At 40.4% G+C, this 26,904-nt stretch overlaps 1 protein-coding gene across 2 annotated transcripts in view; it reads right to left on the reverse strand.

Annotated features, from left to right (window-relative positions):
- The window catches only part of prex1 (phosphatidylinositol-3,4,5-trisphosphate-dependent Rac exchange factor 1), a 94,942-nt gene that overhangs the window by 26,798 nt on the left and 41,240 nt on the right, over window positions 1–26,904 (reverse strand). For both annotated transcript variants that reach the window (XM_034144881.1, XM_034144882.1), the window contains exons 10-19: window positions 25,603–25,750; window positions 20,499–20,599; window positions 18,814–18,917; window positions 18,320–18,369; window positions 15,471–15,546; window positions 14,901–14,973; window positions 7,976–8,121; window positions 3,881–3,973; window positions 655–803; window positions 487–572 (exon numbers count right to left, since the gene is read on the reverse strand). In XM_034144881.1, the coding sequence (XP_034000772.1) occupies window positions 487–572; window positions 655–803; window positions 3,881–3,973; window positions 7,976–8,121; window positions 14,901–14,973; window positions 15,471–15,546; window positions 18,320–18,369; window positions 18,814–18,917; window positions 20,499–20,599; window positions 25,603–25,750 (1,026 nt within the window). The remainder of the gene's footprint in view (window positions 1–486; window positions 573–654; window positions 804–3,880; window positions 3,974–7,975; window positions 8,122–14,900; window positions 14,974–15,470; window positions 15,547–18,319; window positions 18,370–18,813; window positions 18,918–20,498; window positions 20,600–25,602; window positions 25,751–26,904) is intronic.

The following is a 26,904-nucleotide window of genomic DNA, read 5'->3' on the forward strand; positions in this document are numbered from 1 at the left end:
AAATTTGATGAGGATCTCTTGGCTAATTTCTTTGATTACCTAAGAACTAGATATCCAATTACTAAAACCACCTCATGCGGTAAAAATGTACATCTTTGAGACCATTATTTCAAAAAGTGTAATGTAAAAATGTGGCTTGAAACTGGATAAAAAGTCAACTTCTGGCAGACAACCACAATGATGACAAATGCACCAACGGTATGCAATGAACAAGCATGAAAATAAAACATACTGTTAACTTGGTAAAAAATATGGCTTGATCTAGATTTAAAATGTTTTGGATATATTTGGAATAAAGTATTTAGACACCTGAACAAAATATATAAGATAGATCTAGACATTGTAAAGGAAAAATGCCACACATACTTTTGAGTATGCTTGTTATTCTCCACACAGCACTAACAGAAGTTGTCCTGAAATGAATTCACTACCCGTTAGACCTATACCATTTGGTAAAAAAAAGTCCCTTCAGGTGAAACCACTCACCTTTCCTGACAGCGAGCACATGTGGAGGGGAGGAGCCTCGCAGTCTGAAGGAGAGGCTGTCTGGGTTGTCAGGGATCTTCACAATCCTGGATGAGAACAGACCAGTCAGACCAGGGTGCACTTAAGTGTGTGTGTAGGTGTGTGTTTTGAGTGTGTGTGTTCCCTTACTCCTTGGCCTTGGTGGCAACTAGCAGACGGAGGGAGCGTCGCATGCAGAAGGCCTGGCTGATCATGGTCTCCACCTCGGAGAAGGGCCGCAGGAACAGCAGGTCCTCGTTGATGGTGAAGATCTTCCTGCTCACCTGCAGACCCGCCATCTGGACGCACAGACAGGAAACAGAATGTGGTTATTTTCAGCTCCCTCCATTAGCCCCGGTTTGCACAGTTAAGAGTTTCAGGTGGGGATCGCATTGATGGATTTTCACTCTGGTGTAACACTGAGACCAAAACGCAGCATTAGGATCAGATAAAGTATGATTCAGGTTTTCAAATCACCGTCTAGTGTATTCAATTCTGTATATGTGCCTCTGAGTAGCGTGGCAGAACACAAAACATAACAGAGAGAATCAGTGTGTAATTCTCAATATTTTCACAGCCTGTTCTGTCTTGTCATTTTCCAGTGGCGTTCTATATGAGGGAGTTTATATCAAGATGTGGTACTAGATATGATTAAGCTGCATGATATTCACACCAGAGTCTCATGCATGCCGCATGCTGGATCTGCACGTAACTCGAGATTGGAGCCTTACTTTATAATTTCCAAGATATGAGGAGAGTGCGGAAAACACTAAACATGGCAGCAAGAGGGGTTTGAAAATGTGGGTTTAAATGGTAGTATATGAGCTGCCTATTGACATGGGATGGACATAATGTGAGACATCATTCTATTGCATTCTTAAATAATAACAATAAACATCAAACACAAAAGAAAAGGAGATTATAAAAAACCAAAAAATAGACTGAAATCAGTGAGTGGACTTTGATGTGATTTTCTGAATGTATGGAATTCATTACAATAACTCACTCCAGAACAGTACTGCAGTTTGTTGATTAAGATTTTAAGATTCAAATATAGTTGTTATTTTATTGCATGGTCAGTAGATTTGAAGAATGAGTGGAGAATCAGCACATTGGCTAAAAGGTTAAGGCAGTTAGCTAAAATAGATCCAAATAATATCTAATCAAAATTCTTAAACTGAATACAATATGACCAGTCCCGGCAGGGTTCGAGTTATAAACTGAGCTCTATGGGGGTCTTTAAAACGCACACGCACGCAACCATAAAATAATGGTTGTTGGTAATGTATTAGCGACCCCCACAGATGTATGATTTCACTGCGTCCGTGGGAGCTCAGACCCCTCCTTATGGGAGCTCAGCTCTAGGGCTGAACGATTAATCGATTTTAAATCGAAATCGCGATTTTAAATGATGCGATTAAATTAATTTAAAAACTTTTTTTTATTTTGTTCTTCTTGTGTGTCAGTCATTCACACCAATCAGAAGTGCTGTCCTCCACATGTACCAGCCATTGTTAACCAATCAGAAGTGGCCCATGATAGAAGGTGATAGACAGATTGATCCAATCACCTGCCAAGTATTTTTGAAAGTGCCTGCCCTTTCCAAATGGCTTCCAATGGAGCTTTCCTAGATGGTTTGGTGAAACAAAGCATCTGAGTCAGGTTAGTAAGGCTCCATCACATGTTTTACATCTATTACAGGGTGAGTCTTAAACTGAAGCTTGACTTTAAAGCAACCCAACGGAAGTTTCATGTAAGTTTAGTTCTTTCACTTGTAGCTCGGGCTGCGGGGGTGCTTGAGACGGGAGCACGTTGATACGACCTTCCTAGCCGGAGATATCGCCGCATTTTACAATAAACTTCCGTTGGGTCGCTTAAAAACAAATATCGCAAATCAAATCGCAATCGCAATATCTGTCAGAAAAATCGCAATTAGATTATTTCCCCAAATCGTGCAGTCCTACTCAGCTCCCATTGGCTCCCACATAACTCAAACCCTGAGTCCCGGTGCAGGCAAGTAGTAAGCCAACAGTTGCACCCACTGGTATACATGCTCACAAATATCAAACACTGCACAGTCAGCTTCTAAAATCCCCTTTTCATATGACAGACACACAGCCTGCTGCACGTCACTGAATGCAGTCATCCTGCACATCTCCAGTCACGTTGTGGGAATAAAGCTGCCTCTGTGAGTCCAGTGTCCCAGGCACAGATCCGGTGGGGGGGCTCCAACTCTGGATAACAGCCCAGGGTGGATGTCGGAACGACTGGGAGGAGCCACAGCCATTTGAATGCGGAAGGATGTGTGTGCGTGTGATTATACAGCATGGGTGCCTGTCTGCACGTGACTTTCTATAATAGTATCATATAGTGAAAGAGCCGTGTGTGTGTGTGTGTGTGTGTGTGTGTGTGTGTGTGTGTGTGTGTGTGTGTGTGTGTTTGTGTCAGCCCCTTTCAGAGCCCCCTGGGAATCAGCTGAGCTTCATTCACCGTGCTGGCACACGGACTAGCAATCCTGTTATTGTGGGGAATGGGGGATGAATAACAGAGTAAGAGGGGGAGAGAAAATAGGAGAAAAGGGTGAAAGAGGGAGAAGAAGAGAAGAAAAAAAAGATTGTCCAGGAAAAGGAGTAATGTGGGAGTGAAGTGCAATGGGTAACATAACAGAACGGGATGAGAAACCACAGGGACACTAGAGGAATTATGGTAAAATTAAATTGTGGTGAGGAAGGAGTTCCCTTTTATTGGATCTGTGGGAAAGTGACATTCCTTAAACAAACAGGGTATTAACCTGTGTTTTTTAAGGGTTCAAAATGCTGGAAAAATTATAGATGCAGGTTTGTTTGCTGGTCAGATTTGCCAGAAGTCACTTTGTAAAACAATAAGTCTGGCAATGATGACAGAGAAGCAACAGATGTACCAAATTCCTTTTTTACAGACTGCTCTTGAACATAACAGCAAAACTACAACAGGCCTAAATAAGAAGAAACAAAATAGTTATGCCTGTATTAAATCCAACCTCATCTGGGTATTACATTTGCTCAGGATGTATAAAAGGGTTGGTGTGTGGTTTTTTTGGGAGGATGACGTGAGTAAGCAAGACTAATGGCTCGACAGCCAATCAGAACAACGTCATTTCGAAGTGAAACAGAAGCAGACTGACAGCAGACGTCAAAACATTCGACAGCCATTTCAAACTGGAACTAATGCCCCAGGGCGGGTAGGAGATACAGTGTGTGTGTGTGTGTGTGTGTGTGTGTGTGTGTGTGTGTGTGTGTGTGTGTGTGTGTGTGTGTGTGTGTGTGTGTGTGTGTGTGTGTGTGTGTGTGTGTGTGTGTGTGTGTGTGTGTGTGTGTGTGTGTGAGATGGCCATTACCTCAGCGTGTGAGCCCCTGGTGACAGACTTGACCACAATGGCCTTGTTTTTCTCTTCAATCTCAAAGCCGTAGTCTTCCTCCTCGGGGTGAATCTAGCACAGAGAAAATCACCTAATTACTCCCACATTAAGAAGTGTGACACATTATTAGACTTTAACGTATTTCACTGATTAAAAAAGTAATGAAGTAGAAAAATACAGCATAAATATCTTCCAGAAGTGGAAGAAATATCAAGATTTTTTACACGTGAAAGTTGTAATACCACAGTGAAGAAATACTCTTTTTCAAGTGAAATCCTGCACCAAAATATACAATAGGTTAACTATCATCAAAAGTTAACCTACTGATTTTGCAGAGCGGAATCAAAAATATCAGATCCCTGGATTATAATTTGTAATGTGTTCATCATTTATATTTTGCTGCAGGTAAAGTTGGAATAACTTTAAATAGGCCTTATTATGCTTATTGGGGGTTTTCCCTCTCCTGAGTATGTTGTATAGGTTGTGTTTAAAGCATGTCAAATGTAACAGTAGAGCCACAAAATACAAATATTAACCTGAAAATAAGGATAATATATCCTTTTTAATAACTTTCTATACTGCCACCTTCATCCATACCAGTACATCAGAAACTATTTAGATTTGTTACAAATAATATGAAGCTGCAAAGTTACTAATAACTAATGTAGCCGAGTATGTGTATTGCTGAAAAGAAGCGTTGTAGTAATATAAAGAAGCATACAATCGAAATACTAATACAGTACTTAGTTACTTACCATCACCAATATATTCACATTCCTTTTATGTACCATTATGCTAAGCTGCTATTTTTGGAAATCTGTGTAAATATCTTATCATGTGTACATCGTATACATCTGACTCTTAATCAGTAGCTGAATGCTCTTGCCGTAAAAGGTGATTTGTTCATATTTGTGGCAATGACGCGATTTCTTACAACAATGACCCTCTTCCTTGGTGGTCGTACATGCAATTGCAAACTATCCACACATTGTCGAGCTCCCAATCCTGCAATCTGTGGTTTTCATCGAGTGTCAGGTGATTCTACTGCTGATGATGTTCTCTGCCTCTCATATTTAATTCCCCAGTGAGGCGAGGCTTAGTTAAACGCTGTCATCGCCAAACACATTAGCGCGCTTCCATTAGGTAAGCTGCCGGGGCCATCTTCCTGCTGCACGGCCCTGATAAGATGGGGATCTCTGCTCTTACATCACAGGAGATGGCTGCAGTCAATAAAGAGTTCCTGCACTTCACTTGTATAACAGCCATGAGGGAGGATTAGGATTGCTAATCAAAGGGGGGGAGACTGGGCCTACTTCCCACTCTGATGTGAAAAGGGATGCTAGTAAAGCTTCTAGGTTTCTGCAAAGATAACAGACTTAGGCCCCGCTCACACGGGAACGTTTGCGTTTATGCACAGTATGCATATTCAAAAAAGTCTTCCGTTCACATGCATTCGTTTCATTTAACGTGTCTGTTCAAACGAGACCGCTGGAAACGCTGTAGTACATATGCCGGGACTGTAAGTGGCGCTGTAACTTCCACCAAAATACACCAAAAGCAGTGAAGAAGACTCCGCAGCAGCCCCGCAGCAATGTTGCCATGGCTACCCTTCTGTTTACGCCCCGCCGTGGATTTAGCAACATGTAGTTCATGTAATTCTCCATGTCCACTTGTTGCTAATGGTTGTGGTAGAGGAGCTGTAGATTTTTGCACTAATATCTGTAGCATGGTCAGTAGCAGTAGCACTAGCAGTAGCTACTGACAGGAGGAGGAGCATGTCTTCGTGGAGAGGACTCGCTCAGAGAGATATTCTCTACAAACACCGGGTGAGATCCTCCTTTGTCAATATAATGGATCAATGCATGAAATCTGACTCTGTTTATTTTGTTTAAGGAGTATATTGGGCGTTAACAATTCTGGTTTGCCTTTTATAATATTATTTCATTCAAGAACCCCTTGTGCGTTTAATTAACACAGCCATGCTACAGCAGTGAGCAGGAGAGGTGGGGAGAGGTGGGGCTATCGTTATTTTTTCAGGAAATATTCGTATAGAGGTGATTACACGGACTCGGTTGACCCCCCAGAGCGTTTCGTTTGCAAATCTATCCACCTTGGGACCCGTTATCGTTTGTGGGGTCAGTTTCTATCGGCCTCGTGTAAATAATAGGGCTATACGCACGCGAAACTATGCAGATACAAGCAGTTTTCTCCTCGTGTAAACGGCGCCTTAGGCCTAGGCTCCACGAGGACGAAAACGGGTTGAATCCGCATATTTCTCATGCGTATAGCCCTTTAAGCTCGACGACGCCGTAACAGAAACGTAGAAACAGACCCCGCAAACGACAACGGGTCCAAAGGTGGATAGATCTGGGAACGGAGCACTCTGGGGGGTCCAACGGGGCCGTGGGGTCGCCTATACGGTCATCCGTTTCATAGCCCCGCCTCTCCCCGCCTCTCCCCACCTCTGCTGCTCACCCCCGCAAAAGTACACTGCACACTGAATTCAGATTATTTATCTTTATCTCGATATGAACATAAACGCGAGTGAAGTCTAATCTGACAGGACGGAGACACGCAGCTCCTCCTGCTGTGAAGCAGCGGGAGCAAAACACACACTTCAAGTCAGATCACCACCCTTAGCTATTTTAATTACCTCTCAAACTACCTAAACTAGTTATAAATATGTTTATTTTTACTGTCGGGTTTACTTACTGGATCAGCTGCTGCATGAGGAAGCATGAAGATTTAAACTTTAACACACGTTGACCGGCGAAAAACTCTGCCCGGTTCTGTCGGCCCCCACCGCGGAGAATAAACAGAAGTGCGGCCATGACAACCATTCTTCTTCGCTGCTTTTTTGGAGGAAGTTGCTGCTTTTGTGGAGGAAGTTACAGCGCCACGTACAGGTTCGGCATATGTACTGCAGCTTTTCCAGCGGTTGGATGTAAATGGAGCCGTCTCGTGGAGCTTGACACAATCCGGTGTATATTGCGTGTGGGCGGAAGGTTTTTTGCGGTTGCATTTGCGTTACTCCGATGCGTTTTGCCGTATGGGTTCCCGTGGAGCTGGGGCCTTAACCAAAACATTTAAGTGTAAACTGAACTTATTTCATGTACCCAATAAATAAACATAATTTAGATTTAGTTGACTTGATTTGAATTACATAAAAAGTCCTCACTAGTACACACATTGTATGTTTCATATACATACAGTGTAAGATCTGGTAACTGATTTACCTTAGAGATCCCTCATGTACGCACTATTGTTGGCAGAACAGAGCAAACTCTTGAATGAAAAGTATATCTGACTGCAGATAATACTCTCTCTTTTCTCAGCAGCAATCCAAAAGGGACTTTATCCCAGGCAGTACAGTTGGTTTTCCACAAGACAAGACTCATTAAGCATACAGAGCAAATTCAAAAGGTGTTGTTTGTCATCAAAGCAGTCCCTGCTGCCAGAGGGAAAAGGGATGTTTCCGTGTGTATATTGATGTTAATTACATCTGGCTGTGGAGATCGGGAAGAAGAATACACAAACTAACTGGAGTGAAAGATATAGTAGTATGTATAGTATGCTGGTGTGTCAGTTCAGTTAGCTTTACAACAAAAGGGCCCTGTTATATCCCTGTGTATATAGTATCTGCATGAAAGGGTGATACATATCCAGAGAAATATGGATAGGTTTGAAAAAACGAGCTTTGTTTTGAATCAACTGATTTTCCCTTCCTGAACTATATATATATATTTCTTTGGATAACTAAAGTTGATAATGCTGGTATCATAATAATGAATGCAAATATCTTTGTGCCATATTAATAGCAATTACTTCAGTGAAACACTTTAACATTCCCATTATTATAATACTTTTTTGAGCAAGTGTGGCAATTCGAACAGAATGCGACAATGAGCCTTTGTGTAACCATGTGTGACCAGTGTGTAACCAGTGTGAGAGAATGTGTGTGTGTGTGTGTGTGTGTGTGTGTGTGTGTGTGTGTGTGTGTGTGTGTGTGTGTGTGTGTGTGTGTGTGTGTGTGTGTGTGTGTGTGTGTGTGTGTGTGTGTGTGTTAAAGCTTACCACCAGGGACTTGGCTAAGATGTTCTCGATGAGTTTGAAGTCATTGCGCTGGAGCTGCTTGCTCTTGGTACTCGTTCCCTCCATTTCCTCGTCCGCGTAGAAACGGAAGAACTGGGACTCGTCTTTGAACTCGCTCTTCTCCAACACTGAGGGGAAAAACAAACGCAGCATGTTATCAGAAAACTGCTGCGTTCAAATCAAAGTATAAAGAAAGCTCTTTATTTAATTATTCTCATTTATTTAAAATGTAAATAGGCTGCACATAGACTATGTAGCTAAGGAAGACCAAATACATGCCTGTCAATGGAGAAAATAAAACATATATTGAAGGGCAAAAAGGCAATATTTGAACTTTCATCGATTATATGAATTTGTCTGAGGTACTTCAAGAAATGTTACGTTATATGGTGAGGTATGAAAAGGAGAAATATGCCGCTTATCTAGTTTTATTCATTTATTTAGCTTTGTATTTATCTACCTTTTTCCCTACCATTATGTTCTGTCATTTATGTTTTACAATATTATCCTGATGTGATCCTGACTATTTGTAATATTTTGATGGAAACCAGTAAATACATTGTTGAAGAAAAGGACTCAAATAGCAATGGTTTGTTTCTCTATTAAAATATGCTTTTTAAAAGGGTTAAAGGGATGCCAATAATATGCCAAAAAAAGCCTTAAGCATTAGCTTAGATCAGTGGTTCTCAACTGGTCAGGCCTCGGGACCCACTTTTTACTTGGTCAATACATCGCGACCCAACATTTTGAAGCACTTAAATCTATTCAACAAAAAATCGTGCAGTAATATATACGCTTTTGAGCATACAATATTAATAAAAGTGAAGTACAGTGCATATATCCCTTATGTCCCTTCACAGAACTAAAGTATGCTTTTAAAAAAGGTTTAATGAGATGATGGAATCAAAGCTGAACTATATAAAAAGGCACACATGCTGAAAACCCAACCCCAGCAGGGGGGTCTGGGGGGATTCTCCCCCAGGAGATTTTTAGAAATACTAACAAACTACGCATTCTGGTACACTCTGAGAAGAAAATAAATAAATCTATTACTACCCGACATATTGATAATATTTTATGCCATTGTTTGTTTTTCACTTTGTTCTAACATCTTGCTGCGAGAAGAGCAAAGAGGAGATTTACTTTAAATTGTGGGTAAGGGTAGATAGCTCCCATTGTTCTGTGACCTGTCAATCATCAAACCGGGGGTCATATTTCATTATGTGTTCATTTGTATCTGAAGTTGTACCTATGGATGTATAAAGAAGAGTTCTACCGCAAAGTTATTCTCCGTGGGGACTTCCGGCAACAATCTTGATTCTGATTGGCCAGAAGACTCGAAAAAACATCAGCAAAGATATTTTATTGAGAAGATGATCGTGACAGAAGTTTTCAAAACCGTTTATGGTCTCCGGTACTTCCTGTCCAACGCCGACTGCATGCACAGCGTTAGCAAATCGGGCATTCAAAATAAAAGTTTGACTTTTCCCCCCCAAAAAAAAAAAAAAAATTCCAATTTTTTTTTTTTTACTTTTTTTTCTTCACTCACACATCCGCGACCCACTCGAAACGGGTCCGCGACCCACTTTTGGGTCGCGACCTACCAGTTGAGAACCACTGGCTTAGATCATCCATGGTTGCTCCATTATTAATCCAAAATTGGAATGAGTTTTCGAGTCATACAGGCTAAATTGATAGTGTTGTTGCAAAATTGGACCTTGTAAAAGTGAAGTGTGTTACATGATGGCACAAACTCTGTCAGCGGGTCATTCTCAACTTCAAAGACATGTGGAGATAAAGAGAGTGTTTGCCCTAGAAGCTGTCACCCAATGCGTGGACAGCTTCACACAAACAAGCTAACGGTTAATTAGTTCATAAGCTAATGGTGCTAGCAGGAACATCTGGAGTCAAACCACATCTGGGTCGTAGCCAGCTCGGGCCAGGGATAGGGAGTATTCCCTGGGGGACACAAGGATCACTGTTTGTGTGTGTGTCGGGGTGTTTGTGTTTGGAAATCCCACTGTTGAGCTGAGCCCACTCCAACACATGGGGCACGGCTAACAGGTGAGGACACATTACAGATGCTTCTACAATCATAGCAGGATTGGACTTTTTAAAACACACTACATTAACCCTACTGTGGATTGTTTTAAAGGGGCATTATTATTCTCATTTTCAGGTTCATATTTGTATTTTGTGCCTCTACAGTGACATGTCTCCATGCTTTAATATTAAAAAAGGTCTTTATTTTTCTCATACTGCCTGTGCTGCAGCACCTCTTTTCACCCTCTGTCTGAAACCAGAGCCCAGTCTGCTCTGATTGGTTAGCTGGCTCTGTTGTGATTGCTCAACTGCTTAGAGATGACCAGCACCTTAGGTTGCAGCCACACGGAGACGAAACGGGTCGTATCCGCTACAGTTCTCCATCTTATAGACGCAGGTAACGATAACGATAATGGGTCCCAAGGTGGATAGATCTGCAAACGAAATGCTCTGGGGGGCCGTGTCTCCGTGTCTATGCCCTATACGATAATTTCCTGATAACGATGACGCAATAGCCCCGCCTCTCCCCACCTCTGCTGCTCACTGCTGTAGCATGCTACAGATGTTAGTGCACAATCTACAGCTCCTCCACCACAACCATCAGCAACAAGTGGACATGGAGAACTACATGAACTACATGTTGCTAAATCCACCACGGAGAATAAACTCCTGGGGCAACCAGGCAACCATGGCAACCATGGCAACCATGGCAACCATGCTCGGGAAGTCTTCTTCGCTGCTTTTGGTGTATTTTGTGGCGGAAGTACAGCGCCACTTACAGGCCCGGCATATGTACTAGTGTCTCCAGCGGGTCGAGCTGTCTCGTGTGGACGGACTTTTTTTATGTCGAATTCGGTTCGTTTTCGTTATCGTCTCCGTGTGGCTCCAGCCTTAGTCACATACAATGTTTAGGAGCGCTAGCCAATAGAAGCACCTGTGTTGCATAGTGATGTCACTATGTTGCGTAAGTAAACAAAGGACCACAATTGAGGCATTTTAGGGAGGGGGGGGGACTGTGTGGAGTGTTAGATGTACAAAAACCTATTTAACACACTACCGGAAAGGGTAAACCCCAGAAAGCATAATAGGGCTCCTTTAATATTTCTCAGGAAATAACTTACGCCATTGAGACCCTCAGTCACAGCATGTGAGCGTTTATTGTCCACAACAAAACATTTCTTGGATGATTTTTTTGTATTTTAACATTGATTTTGTAACTTTTTGTTGAACACAACATTAGAATAAATAGTGACGGCTCTTCTCGCTGGCAACAACTCTCGCGGTCTGTTTTACTTGCATCAAGTCTCTGAACAACGCAGCAACAGGTGCAGATACACAAGTGTGTATGAAATGACAGTGACATGGGAAGCTCACATTTGGAGTAAAGCCATGATGTGAGAGGCAGATATCCTTGTGTTTAAACATTTTAAAAACATCCATCCTGGATGTCACAGAATGTTTTACATTTGGCCTAAATCTCACACACATCTACCCATACAAAGACTTCCAACTAGGAACATTACCTAATCTTAGGTGCATACATCTATATGGCTGAGGCTATACCCAGCTGTTCAGAGATTTGGCGAGCATCTGGCCCCCTCAGGTGAATGAAAGCCTTCCTAAACTGATTACACACACACTGGCCTTATGCCAGTTAAAACAAAGCCTGAACGTGAGTTATTTCCTCTGAGTCACGGGCTGTGGTCATATAATAGCATAACACCACCTATTCAACTGGAGGGAGTGCTGCTCTGGAAACTGTAATACCGTAATAACACACACATAGTTACACACACACACCCACAATATCTAGGGTCAATAAAACCGTGATTAAGATTTGGTTGGATATTTATTCACTGAATCACTTGATATAACGTTTGAATACTACGTCATTCACAAGAAAACCATGTTTTTGTTTTTTTTGGTTTCAATATGAACGTTTGCCTATTTTATTTGTTTTGTATGTCAAAAAACATAAAAAATACACATATGATGAATAAGATCAGTAAATAAATCTTTCAATCTGTTAATGTTGTGTGTATAACAGGAGTAATGGAGGATAGGTGAAAATTGTTCCCTGTTTGTAGCCTGAAGGACAAAACCCAACAGGTGGTCTTGACAGACGTGTGGATATATGATGTAAGCAGGTAAGGACAGACGAAAGGCATTTAACCATGTTATCTGTTATCAGTGAGGAGCCTCATAACCTCATATCAATTACCAGCAGGCAGACAGACAGATATAACAAGACAAGTGAAGGAAGACAAGGACATAACAAAGCCAGAAAAAGAATAAGAGTTCAACAGAGACCAGGTGAAGAGCAACAGATGTGCTGAGTAAGGACTAAAAAGTGTGAGTTGGGGAAAGGTGAGAAGTGTGGACAGGCGGAGAGGAGAGAGGTCGTGACCCTGGGGAAGGGCAGAGAGGAGGGCGAGGTAAAAAAGAACAGGTGACACCAACAACAGATGGTGAAGGGTGGGAGGGAGGGAGCGAGGGAGGGAGGTGTGAGTGGCTTTTACTATGAAATGAAGCAAGGGGAGGTACTCTGATGAGGACATGTCCTAGCCCCCTATCATTGTCTTTCAATCAACTTTGTTCCTCATATTACAGTGTTTTCACTTTTAACTACGATCCCAACTAAAATATTATTGTTTTGTATGTTCATTTGGATTTTGTTTTTAACATATACTTTAAGTGTCATCATTATTGGGGCTGTTTTATATAAACTTTACATTTTGTATGTAGGTTGTATGTGTATGTATATCATTTTTGTATAAATGTAATGTTATTATTGTTTATTTTATTTTTATGTTTGTATTCCTTTCCTTTTTTTCTGTTGATAATGTAAAGAAAAAACTGCTCTGACTTAAGGCATGTCTTTTTTAATTGGTTTAACTTTTTATTTTGTTGTGCTTCTGGAATTCTTCACCTTTTACTTTTCTTTTTTTTTTAGCAACGTTAACAAACTAATTAAATAAAAAAAGAAAGGATGGGTGAGGTGTCAATCAGCTGAGTTTAAGAAAAAGAAAGCCACTTTTAAACAACCAAGGACTGATTTTATGTGTTAAAATGACAGTTAAATATAAAAACTTGAGAAGCGGTTTGTACGCTATTAATCCTGTACTGTCTATCACTTGTACCGAGTGCTGCAAGCCATGTTAGAAAGTATCCAATGGTGCCTGTTTGCTGTATTAATGTATTCCAATTCGATCTTTAAGAGGGTATGAACTATTCCAATTAAAATGAAAGGCCCATCGCAGAGAGCAGAGCTCTACCAAGGCCGTTTCCATGGAGGAAAACATAATCCCAGAGCTTTTTAAACATCAAGTTCATGGACTTTACAGGCCGAATTCCCTCCAATTCAAGGACCCTACATAGCATAGTTTGAGCCGCAGATCAAGATGAATTGCCATTACAACACTGAGAATGTTTCTAATGAGAACTAGCAAGCTTATCAGAAGCAAACAGACAACTAATTAAAGTGATGGAGAGGTTTGAATGTGTGAACACTCAATTGTGCAGTTTTAAGGTGAAGATAACAACTGCCATTAACTCTAATTATCAAAATCAAAAAAAAGAATTTGCATAGAAGATATCAATCCAATCACTTATAATGACCATTGTCATGATTTCAAGGAACCGTGTGAACCATGAATAATGCTTATACCTGCCGTGTGATTCAGATCCACTACCAATGTAAAAATGCCTTCCTTGGCCAACGAAAGACCTTAACGCTAACCTTAAAACATATTATCAACCCGAGATAATAATGCATTATAATTTACTTATCTACAAATCTCCCAATTAGAAAATGTGTAACAATGACTCAGACTTCTGTATTCTTGCACACTTCCCGATCAAGTAGCGCTGTCATCATGTTACTTCTTCAGTATTCTAACACGAAGTACTTCCTTTAAGTGGTTCTCACTTTACACATGATACTCTTCCTCTAAGTAGATTCAATTGTAGGCCTCGAGCAGCAGTCATGGTTCGGTGGACTGACCCAGACAGCCATGTAGCAAAGCCAAACAACTCGGGTTAGGGTACAGTGCTAATGCTTGTTTACGCTCAACACGTTGGGATAGACCCAAAGCCGCTCCACTACAATGTGGTCAATGAGAGACTTGGCTGAGACCAGGTATGCATATTTAAGGCACAATTTCTTCAAACTATGAAGACATGACAGAGGAGAAGCTAATATTCTAATAAACTATTTTGTGGGTAGAGCGAGTGACTTGGGGGTACAATGAATTATAGAGTAAAGAAAAAAGAATACTGCAAGGGAATGATTCATCAAAATACAGCAGTGAACATGTGAACACTGTAAATAATAAGACAAACACACCATGCATGTGTCATTGATCCTTTTAACTTAAAGGTGGGATAGGTAAGTTTGAGAAACCGGCTCGAGATACACTTTTTGTTATATTCCATGGAATGCTCTTAACATCCCGATAGCAATGAATATCTTAAGTGCTTTGACAAAAAAATACATAAAAAAATGTCATCTGTGGAAGCCGTAGTACTGTAAAAAGCACGACCAATCATTTTAGCCGGCCCGGCTAAAATAACTGGATGGCCTACCTGCCTGTCAGCCTTCCATCTGTGCACAAACTTATCTCGTGCCCTCATTGGTCATGTGCGCGTTCGTGTGTGTTGGAGGAGGGGCTCTGTAAGGAAGTGGCAGATTTTCTCCGGTTGTGTATTTTCAAATTCTAGCGATCTCGAGCCGGTTTCTCAAACTTACGTATACCCTACCTTTAAGTTAAAAGAAGAGCGTCATCATGAAGGGGGAAATCCTCGTCACTTTGTATGTCTTTCCCCTTCATGTATGTGTGTGTGTGTGATACGAAATTCAACTGACCGTGGTGCATGAAGCCGTTGTTGCAGAGCCCCACGCCCAGCGTCACAGCGTCCTCTCGGGTCGTGCAGTCTCCCTGGGAAACCAGATCAATGACGCACACACTCCGTCAGTCACTCACAATGGATGTTTCACACCTTCTCATGCACAGCAGACTGTTATCAGGTTATCAGGATGGTGATTTGTAAGCCATCATGTGTTAATTCATATGTCTATAATAAAGACAATGACAGATTAGGAGGCTGATCAAATATGTTCTTGGTGATCTGACTAATCTATTTATTATTTATTGCAAATGTATGACTTTTTTCAATTTCAGAACTTCCGTTGAAAGTATGTACCATTTCAACCGCAGAAAGTATTTGCAATATTTCTGATAATTTTATTATAAGTACTTTTTTTACTTGGGCCTTCAATGCAGGGGTTAAAAGTAAAATACTAACATGAAGAATCTATTACAATGACACAAGAAAACTGCCCAGTTTCAGTACGACAGGTATTTGTAAGCCATTGTTGCATGCTCACTTTTATGTGTTTTGATTAAATTAAAGTGTAACACATCTTAGTTTTTACCTGCAGGAGTAGCCAGTCAACCAGTTTGCTGGCAGGAATCACCGATTTGAAGGTTTTCAGATGGTGGTCTCTGTCCCTATTGAAGCAAAGAAATACGAAATAATTTAAAGGATGTATTATCACAGTAAAATGCCAGTAGTGTGTGGAAAAAAAGTTCTTGAAAGTCTGTGGGTTCACATGAAACGTGTGTTTAACAGTTAACAAAACCTCTTTATGGTAAACATTGCCAACACAGTGTCTGTTTATGTAATGTCTCCATTTTTGGGAAACCGAAAAAACAGAACAATGTCTCTGATAGAGTCGGTGAAGTAATAACTTAAATATATATATATATTATTTGTGTTTTTGCAATTACAACATCACAAATTGTTGTTGTAGATACTGTCCGAAGTAATATTATTTAAGTAAAAGTACAAAAGTATTGACATCAGACTTTACCTAAGTACCAGAAGTAAAAGTATTTTTGCATTATGGCCCATTTTAGAATAATATATATTAAATTCTAAGGTTATGATTATTGATGGATTAATGTCACAGCTAGTACATTTGATATACTGCTGATGAACCTCTTAACCTTAGATTGTTTGTCAATGTCTATTTAGTTGATTTATATTTCTCATATCTCAATCTATAGTAAGAGTAGAAGCATTTTATGCTTTCGTTCTGAATGTGGCAGTTTGCAATATAGGGACACACCCAATATCTTACTCATAATATTGAGATGTTAAAGCGAATTCATTTATGCATTCAGAATTTTCAGAACGAAAGCATAAAATGAAAATACTGAGGTAAAGCAAAAGTACCGTAAAATTGCACTTAAGTACATTTACTTTATCACATTCGATATATATATATATACATAACTCTTATGCTGCTACTATGAGATTTGTATTCTATTAATGTGTGTTTCTATTAATGTGTGTGCTTAAACGATGTATATTTTCCCTCTGTGGCCACCAAAAAAGGATTTATGATTCTGATATATGTAAACATGTGAAACAGGAAGTGGATGGTGGTTGGTTTTGAGTGTCAAACGGTATATTCGCTTTAACATCTCAATGTTATGAGTAAGATATTGGGTGTGTCCCTATATTGCAAACTGCCACATTCAGAACGAAAGCTCAATAGAAACACCGGTTAAGAGCAGATGTGGAGAAGAAGTGCACTGATTGATATTGCATTAAAACAACATGGAAAGTGAGCAGCATTCATAAATTATAAGCGGGACAAATGGTTTTCTGAGTCATCCTCTCTACAGCATTAGACGGCATTCAAGTTGATTTGATTATGTTTATATCCATTTCATTATATGTCATTATTTTTATTTATATAAAACCTGCGGGCGTTTTGTCACTCAACAAAGTTTGATAAAAGGGAGGCACTGGTTATAATTATTTATAATACATAAAACGCAACACATCCATCACTGTAACATTATAATTAATGGTTGCTACTTACAATGCCAATTTAGTGATGGTTACAAAAAAAAAGCCAAGGACTTATTACATAATATGTGAATGGCAGGGAGAGGGATTGCCTTTGTATGGTAATAGGATTTATCCCCGGGCCAAAAGCTCTTTTGTTTGCGCCCAATGGCAACCCCGGCACTTCAATCAGCGGGTGAGTGATGTCGGGGAGATAGAGGGGTGAATGGGGAAGAGTATAAAGGGAGGGGCCGCGGCAGACTGAGAATGTGTGTAGGGGGAAAGACGTGCGTTTCCTGTGCTTCTGTATAAACTTGTACTCGATTCTGACTCTTCCGATGGAAAGCATTTTTGTACAGTGAGATCATTCTTCCTCTTTTTGAGACTAATTTCACTTCAGGTATTTTACCCACAATCAGTGCAAAAAGATTCATAGAAGTTTAAAAGAATAATCAGGAACTAATGGAGAACTGCATTTGTATATATTATCATAGGGTAAATAAAATACAAGGTAAGGTGAGTGTGTATAAACTGTATTGTGTTTATATTCCAGTGTAACCGTGCTATGGTTTGTAGGTAAGAAAGTCAGTTAGTGTGATTGTGAGAGTGTCTTTATGTGTGTTAAAGAGGGAGAGAGCAGACAGGAGGGAAACAAATGTATGCTCATTTTCAGGTTCATATTTGTATTGTGTGTCTCTACTGTGACATGTTTACATGCTTTAATGTTCAAAAGGTCTTTATTTTTCTCATACTGCCTGTGCTGCAGAACCTCTTTTCACCCTCTGTCTGAAACCAGAGCCCAGTCTGCTCTGTTGGTTAGCTGGCTGGCTCTGTCGTGATTGGTCAACTGTTTAGAGATGTCCTGCCTCTTAGCCTATCACGTACAATGTGTTGAAGTGCTAGCCAATAGAAGTGTTACATAGTGATGTCATTATTTTACGGAAATACACAAAGTAGTCCAAAGGAGGCGTTTCAGGCACTAGACTAGAGGTTTTGGGAAAGGGAAAACCCCAAAAAGCATAATAGGGCCTCTTTAAAATGTTTGTTAAGTACAAACATTTTAAAATCCACTAGCATAAATTAAGATAATCCATAAAACTTTAAAGATTAACAGACAAATGCAAGTAGTTTTTCTTAATCCTTTAAGAGCTATCTCATATAAACCTTTATTCAGGAAAAACCTGGCAACCTGCACCTGAACTGGATCTGGTGAACCTACAGCAGCAAATATCTGGCAGGGAGTCTAAAGTTTGGAGAGGAAAAGGGAGGTTTGAGGGCTCCTATTCCTGGCAGGGCTACTGTTAGTTCAGTCATCACAGACAGGGTGAAGCGGGCCGAATGTGAAGTCTCTATGAATATGTATTCGTGCACCTGGAGAGTGGGAGCATTAGCATATGAGGGGGGGAGAGAAGGGCAGGTACTTACTTGATGACAGGCGTGTGGAGGCTGTGAAGGCGGCAGTACAGCCTCACGCCCTGGAAGAGAAGAAAAGAGAAGTGGAGACGCTGAGTCATAGAGCACACACACCTTGGGTAAACAAGTAGCAGCATGGCTTCAGGACAAGAGATTTAACTGTAAAAAGAGTTACCCCCGGGGCTATCCATTTTGGACATTTCATAATCCCGCTATAGTTGGGAAATTCAGACTCAAGCAAACTAACATACCAGGCTTTACATATATATTGTTTGTTTGGAATCACAGTTTCCTATGGGAGGTGATTAGTGCCTTCAGACTCTGTGAACATGTACAACTGTTAGGCAGCAGACACCGACGTTTATGCTGTATCAATAAAAAAATGTCTATGTTGAACTCTTCAGCAAAGGTGCAGGCAATGACGCACTTTTTAATCTAAAAAAATATATGTTTTACATTTCTTATCAATCACCAACGAGGATATTCATACGCAGAATTGTAGTTACCTTAGACATGATGTCCTCCATCTCACTGCGGGCCTTGTAGGTGCCGTCGTCGTAGCGGAATCGGTACAACACCTGCTCGTTCTTGAACTGGTGCTTGTCTGACACTGAAAGATACCCAGAAGGAGAACATGTTACCTCAAGGGGAATCATAACCCATCAGATATTAAAATGTAATTAAGAAGGATCGTGAAAAGCATCAATGTTCCAAATGCTTGTTACATGTAAATGGCTGGCCTTTATTTAATGTCCATATGTATTACAGATATCAGTGACTGAATAGCCACAGCATGCCTATGGAAACAAAATGTGAGAGACTCACGCTGTAATGAATTTGTCTGAGCATTTTCAAAAATGCAAGTTACAAAATATTAATGGATTTGAGCATTAGGTTTATTTTTCAAATATTCTGTGACTTTTTTAGACATTTAATCTTCAGAAAATATTAGGGTAAGTACAGACAGTAGGCGAGATGTGAGACATTTGTGAGCAACACTGCAGTGGTAAATTCTGTCTGCATTGGGTAAGCAATGAAATTCAAATATTTAACACAGCGGACGGCTGCCAAATCCCATAAAATGTCCAAATTTGCAATAACAAACAAAAACATTTGATCTATGATTCATTCAACACTACACAGAACATGAATGAATAAAATGACTAATGCATATATAAACAGATGCCTGACGGTGAAATCAGCCAAACAGAGGCAGTTTGCTTCCACCACAAGTTGGCATGGGCTCAAACAGAGCTGCTGGTTTTCTCAGTCTAGACCTAAAATGTCCTCATAAAACCCAAAGCAACACAATCAGCCATTGTAAAGTGTCACATATGGAATGTAAAGTACATGAAATGATAGCTGAATGATTACGGGAGCGAAGGAAAAATTACAAAGTATGAACGGGTGTGTTTTAGTTGCCTGAACACGGACAGCTGATTGGATAAAACTTGAATTATGTACGATAAAATGCACAAATTACCTCTATCGGATTCCTTTTCACTGACTTATAGTGAAACCTACACTTTGCCTCTAGGGCCTGAGATGCTAACGGTTTACCCACAAAGCCTCACTGCTACCCTACAGACCGCTGCGTGTCATCACTCCACCTCTCTGTGGTTGTTCGAAAGATTTCAGGGGATTTCCCGCAGGTATTAAGGAATGTGAAGGTTGGGTAAAAAATTCCCTGAGAGGGCGGTGTGTATAAATCGTGATAGTGGTTTAGCACTTACTATGTACAAGAGCGCCTTCAGCAATACTCTGGACAAACTGGGTTCATACATTATGTATTGTAGCTGTTTGTGTCAGTGCTCTATGCATAATTCACTCAGGTTGGCTGACCTGTGCATGTCCCACTCAAGCTAAATCAGGGAAGGGGAAATAATGTGAGAGACATTTCCAGAATTATTTCCATCACTTATTTTACCCAATTATGGTGATTTCTACCTTAACATTGGAAATGGGGTACAAATTCATAACATGGATGACTCAAAGACTGAAGAAGAATGGGAATAAAAGAAAAAAAGCCTTGGTTGAGATGACTAAACAAAGTTAAAAATAGAATACATGATAAGAGGAGCTGCCAAGAGCTCAAAGATGAGAAGTAGAAAGGAATTGAAGATGATCGAGGTTTCACAAACAGAGGGAGAATGAAAGCAGAAAATAAATAAAGGATTTTGTTTAATCTCACCATGGTGAATGATGCCATTTTCCAGCAAGGCTTGTCCCAGGTTGACCCCTTCGTCAGACTTACTGATCTCTCCGCTCTCTATCAGCCACGACACAAACTCACTGAGAACACAAAGAGAAAGAAGCATACGATGAGGCCCACATTTCTTAAATTGGTGATCCGTTACGCTGTTTTGTTTTTGAAAATGCAACCATCTTTGGCACAGGGCTCCTTGCTGTGCTTTTGACGGCGTGGAAATTCACCCTGAATGCAAACAGCGTAGGTGACACTTTGTCTGAGATTTGTGTCGATAAAGTTGGGATTTATCTGAAAATGGTCATGCGCATGGCTTAAGCTAAACACTTACCATATAACTCTCATAAAACATGCACACCTCCCTTGTTCTGAGGGATGGGTTTTCTTTTTTTTTACATTTTATTTAATTGGCAAGTTTCTAAGAAATAAAAAGGCAGCTAGCCTTAGCCTACCAATTGTATTTATTTATCAGGCAGCATTTTTCTATAACTTGAAGTTGTTACTGCTGAATTTACCAAATATAACTATGCGTTTTTTTTTGTGTAAGCTTAGCATCAATAAATGTTGCCTTTAGTCTTAGGTTTGTATTTGTTTGCCCATTATCTCATACAACCTTTACTCTGCCTCCATGCCATAATTTTCAACATCAATTAGAGTAAATCCTGAAATAAGGACCCCATGTACTAAATCAAGAATCCATTTTGATACGGACATTTCTCAAAGCCTTTTAGAATCGTATCGTGGCACCAAGAATCGAAGTGGAATCTTGATTCACATTTTAATCATAGGGTAACATAGGGATGGTATTTTTTTAACCACACTTTTACCTACTGCAACAGAACTCACTTTAACCGTCTTTTAATAATACATGTGATGAGTAAAGTGCCCGCATACCTTGCAAGCAGAGTATATTGCTTTCAGTATGCCTACCTGACCTGACCAGTGAAATATATCTGTTCTGTGGTAAGGCTGGCATGTACAGTACATTCACAGCCTTGCGCAAAGCACCATCATGACATTTAAAATTGGTTACAGTTTTAATGAAATACTTCAACCACAGACCAGAGCACATCTACAGTTCAACTTTCTTTGAAGTTCCTCTTTTTGCGACAAATATCCCTCAAGCTTTTGATACTGTACATGCATTACACATCCGAATTCAAGCACTTCAGCTCCGCTCCCCTTTTTTTCACAGCCAGTGTGAGCTGAACAAATGTTTGAAGGAGAAAATTACATTCTCCCCTTCTTCGTCTTTCATGGTACTGAGGGAAATTGGTTCCCCAGATAATGACGAAAAGTGAATTGGAGCTAGCTAGTGTGTGTTTGTGTGTGTGTTCATGAATTCTGGGATTAAACATTCCAGCATGGGAACAATTTTACAGAATGTGTGAGAAATCTTTCTGGACTTGACTTCTAGGTAGGAATATGTTATCATAATAAAGAAAGAAAAAAAGTGTCATTATGCCTTAGCTATTAGTGTATGTGTTGTTGTTGTCTTCCTGTTTGTTCATGTCAAAGCTGGTGGCTGTTAATTGACATTGACTGGGGACTGAATGGGAGGGTGTGTGTGTGTGTGTGTGTGTGTGTGTGTGTGTGTGTGTGTGTGTGTGTTGTAAGAGTCAGGTTAATTTTGGAAACAGAGCTTGAAAGGAAATGAATATGATGAGCAGGAAATGTGTGTGTGTGTGCGTGTGTGTGTGTGCGTGTGCGTGTGCGTGAGGAAGAGGCAGAGGCAGAGTTTGTTCAGCCACACACGGAGAAGAAGACGAAGACAAGAGAAATGGATTTGTGGGAATAACTGCTGATGATTAGTTGAGTTCAGCATAACTGAAATAAAGTTCAAGTCAGAAACTGTGAAGTGACAACTTTTATGTTTCAGGTTTACATTAGGACCCATTAAGCTCATTTTCAGGATTCATATTTGTATTGTGTGCCTCTACTGGGACAGTCACATGCTTAAATGTTCAAAAAGTTCTTTATTTTTCTCATACTGCCTGTGCTGAAGCACCTCTTTTCACCCTCCGTCTGAAACCAGAGCCCAGTCTGATCTGATTGGCTAGCTGGCCAGCTCTGTTGTGATTGGTCAACAGCTTAGAGATGTGTTGGAAATGTCCCGTCTTTTAGAATATCACTCACAATGTGTTAGATTGGGACAATAGTGTGCTTTAGGGCCATACAAAAAATGCATACTGGCTTTTTAATGGCGTAATTACTTTTGTAATGTAAATGAGCAATAGACAAGCTTATGATCTCACAGTTGGTTTGCCTTTATAAGGTTTTCAACATTGCAACTAATGAGCTAGCGGCTAGCATGTAAGGGTGCTAATAGGACTAGCAATACAAACAGCAACATTGCTGACAAAGCTAATAGTGTTAAACTGAGGAGTAACTGGAAAGTAGACGTTTTGCTTCCAGTACTAGCAAGCCAGTGGGGGACACTAGCTAGGAGTTAGCATTACCTCTAAAAGTCGCTAAATACTAAAGTACATGCTCAAAACCTGCTCAAACTAAAAATGTACTTTAGAATTTGGACACAGCTACATTTTGTTAGAAAAACAAAAGCTAGAACAAAAGAAAATCATGCAGAAATTGAGAGGGGAGATCTGATATCATTTTCTGCTAGCGTTAGCACTCCTATTAGCACAAACAAAGAGAAAAAGACACTTCAATTTGATCAAATACCATTGCTTTAAATCCTAACAAACGATGTTAGGCAAGCACTGGCATGACCAAACAAGTACCATTAACACATTTAAAGTGTGTTAACACCGACCATCTTCTAATATTAGATAGCAGAAAGATGATGGGATGATGCTATCAAGGCAACAGGGTGCTATCAGCCGGCTGTCATCATCTCTTTTTAATGCAATAAGCTCTCCAACTATGCTTGCTGCTAATTTCATCAGAAAGACAAATGCAGAGCTAATGCAGGTTGCACTTATCAGCAGGAAATGACTGAGTGATTAAAAGAGGAAAGGGAGAGATGATAGAAAGTGAAAACACAGTGAGGGAGAGAGGCAGGCAAACTGGAAATAAGGGGGTGAGAGGCTAAAAAAGGATTGTCTGAGAAAATAAACATTTATGTTGGCAAACAGTAGAATCTGCAACAGCTTGACAGCTACTGTGCTGGCACTGAACAGTGGCTCTGACCTACAAGTGAAGTGAAGGAAGATAAAACATTCCTTCTACGAGAATACTATTACCATGAGAGGCAAGTGAAAAAAGATATGCTGGTGATCTATTTTATCCTAACGTCAACAAAGGTTTTGAAAGGATAATCAGCAATCTTTAAAAAAAGAAAATTCTTCTGTGACAAAGGTAGTAAAAATGTTTTGCAAGCATTATATTTATCAAGTGAGTTCTGAATGTTCTCACAAGTACATATATTGGATATTGCATACTAAATATTAAAGCAGACTATTTCTAGCCAAAGGAAAAAAATGTAAATACTGTTACATAACTTGTTCAAGTGCAGAAATTGAAATTCACCTGTAAGAAAACAAAAAACTAGAATTTAGGGAAGTGTTGCCCTTGACGGAAATGAGCATAAAAAAGAAACACAAAAATAATCCTGACAAAAAAGTTTCAATACTGGCAAAAACGTTTTTATCCCACTCAGATGAAAAAAAAAAAAAAGATTCAAAATTGATCTTCGAAGTAAAACGTTTTTCCTTACCTGTTCTTGAGTCATAAAGAGAGAAACCCATTTAAAGGGGACCTATCATGCAAAATGCACTTTTGTACGTCTTTTATACATGAATATGTGTCCCCGGTGTTCCAGGGAACTCACCAAGTGTCAGAAAACACAACCCTCTCTATTTTCCTCCATACCCAAATCTCTAAAAAAGGGGCTGCAACGGATCTGATAAAAACTGATCCAGATTTGAACACTGTCCTGACGTCAGGACGGTGGCACTACGGCTATTGGGCCAACTCCACCAATCAGGAGGAGACAGCCACGGCCATTGCCGTTCGAAAGCGCTGGAGACGCTGTAGTACCTATGCCAGGCCAGTAGATGGTGCGGTTCTCACAGAATCTGCCCTTGCAAAAACAGAGCTAAAAAATGTCAAATTGAGCAAAATGAGGCATGGCTAAAATGCATGATCTGTTTGGTATTTTGAAAAAAGAAAAGTATAAATATGCCTTATATAGGTATGGTCCTACACTATATTATTATAATATAGCATGATAGGTCCACTTTAAATCAGACAGAAAATTGATCACCAGAATAGATTTTCTTCTCTCTTGACTTTAAGGCTTCTGTAGTATGCTAGTAACGCACTGTTCTTAATACAGTATACTCTGACAGGGAAGGAGAGTGCTTAATGCTGACATGTACTTTTATGCAGAATGAAGTTCATGAAAGCAGGTACCTTGGACGGAGAGAAGAAAAATCCCAGACAAGGACTTCACATGACGCCACAAAGATTGAACATGTCTCGCAGACACACCATTACATTTTTAAGTGACCCATTACATTCCTGTAAATGATTTGAAAGTAGTCAATGCAGTGTCTACTACACATCTCTCGAAAGAGGCCATGTTGGCAGTGGTGAAGACACAAACGGTTGCTCCCTGGTTTCTCTAAATGGTCATCACCTTTGAAGTCTTTCCATGTTTTTATTCTTTGTTTCTTACAAAAATGGTGCCCGAAAGAATTTTAATTGCTGCTCAGGATCTCACAATTGCTGGCATTAGGGAAACCTAAGCAGGTCTCATTGTCCTGAAACATAAAGGGGACAGCGAGGGGGATGGCTTGTTGCAGAGCCTCAGTTAAAGTTCCTTTGCTAATGAAAGTCTGGTTGTGTGAGTGTGTGCTCCATGATATGAGTGTGTGGGGAGCAACTTGGTCCTTTCTATGAACCGTGAGAGGAGACTATAAGGGGGGCTCATTACAGACAAGAGGATGTAGGGATAAAACAGTTTAGGCATCTTGCCAGAACTTGGGGAGACTGGATACAGGCTCTTTTGAAAGAATGCAGATCTTATGTAACACCGCTTTTGTAAGGATCCCCTTGTGAACAGCATTGCAGTCACATTCTTGGAACCTCAAGAAAACCAGGCACTGAGGGAAATAAAGAAACTCACTTTCCCATGAAGCACTTGGGCACAATGCTGAGCTTCCTGCGTCGATCTTTAATCAGGTGGCGACTCTTGGTCATCATCATGTGGTAGAGCTTCTCCCCCTTCGCTGCAATCATCACGTAGGCGTCCCGCTCCATTCCCAGTTTGAGACCTACGAACAAAAGAGAAAAAACTGTCAGATTCCCGTCAATGGAATAAGACTTTTCTATAATAAAAGGAAGATGAATCACAATGGCAAAACAAATACAGCAGACCCATTACTGGAAACAAATGTCCAATTGGTTTTAGCGGCTTTCTTCACGTGCCAAAGCCAAAAGGCAAAGGCTGTCATGGTTCTGTTAAAACAGACAAACGGGCCCTTCTCCTGGGTGTGTTCTGGTATTGTGCAGATGAAATGAAGCCAGGACCAAAGCACTGCAGCTCGGGTCCGCTTCAACCTCCTGAAACAAACCCAGATGTTTATCTCTCCTAGACGAGTTGTTTCATGGAGTGAGTAGAGTTCAGGAGGGCAGTGTGATCCTGATCTTGTTTCTGGGCTAGTTTGTTGACTATTATTTCTCTATTGTAAAGCAGAACATGTGAGGGCCCATTGTAAGGCCCGATGCCCCGATAAAACCTCTCCAGTGAGTTCACAGTTTGAGCTGCTTAAGCTCACCGTGGGGTTTGATGAACTTCTGAAACACACTGAGACTTTCTGACTGGGGCATCTAACTCTGCTGCACTGCGCCTTCATAAGCTGCTTAACTCTACTGAGAGACACATCAAGCTGCTGAATGCGACTAAAAGGTATTCACCCATTTAGTGCCGCTTCTCCTTCAGGGATAGGAAATAATACATTGTGGTTGATTCCAATTCCATTATTGACGTTTCGTATCGGTCAATTTGTTGTTGTAATAGTCATCATTTTTCGTAAAATGTGGCCGTACCCTGGATCGATTTTCCTTGCCAATGAGTTTTTGCAGGTAGATTTGCACATTTGTCAGAAAAACATGACAGCTTCTGGACCTGGTTCTCAACTGGTTCTTGATTCCGCATAATAACGGCCTTGCTGGCAGTCAGCTGACATTTGGCTGAAGCCTTTGATGTGGCCTCATCTGCAAATATGATTTGAAGACACAAGGGAAATATGCCCCAACGCAAGGCATTTGATCACTTGGCCTTTTCAACATTCCCTTGAGGTTGGCTGGGTGTGTAGGACCAGAGCAAATTTTGCAATACAGTTGAAAACTAAAATGCACTGACAGAGCACAGACCTCCGCCAAGGCCAATAGTGCCTTCACATGCTCCTCAGATTGTCCTATTTCC

This window comes from Trematomus bernacchii, unplaced genomic scaffold, assembly GCF_902827165.1.
Source record: "Trematomus bernacchii unplaced genomic scaffold, fTreBer1.1, whole genome shotgun sequence".
In the NCBI taxonomy this organism is placed as follows: domain Eukaryota; kingdom Metazoa; phylum Chordata; class Actinopteri; order Perciformes; family Nototheniidae; genus Trematomus; species Trematomus bernacchii.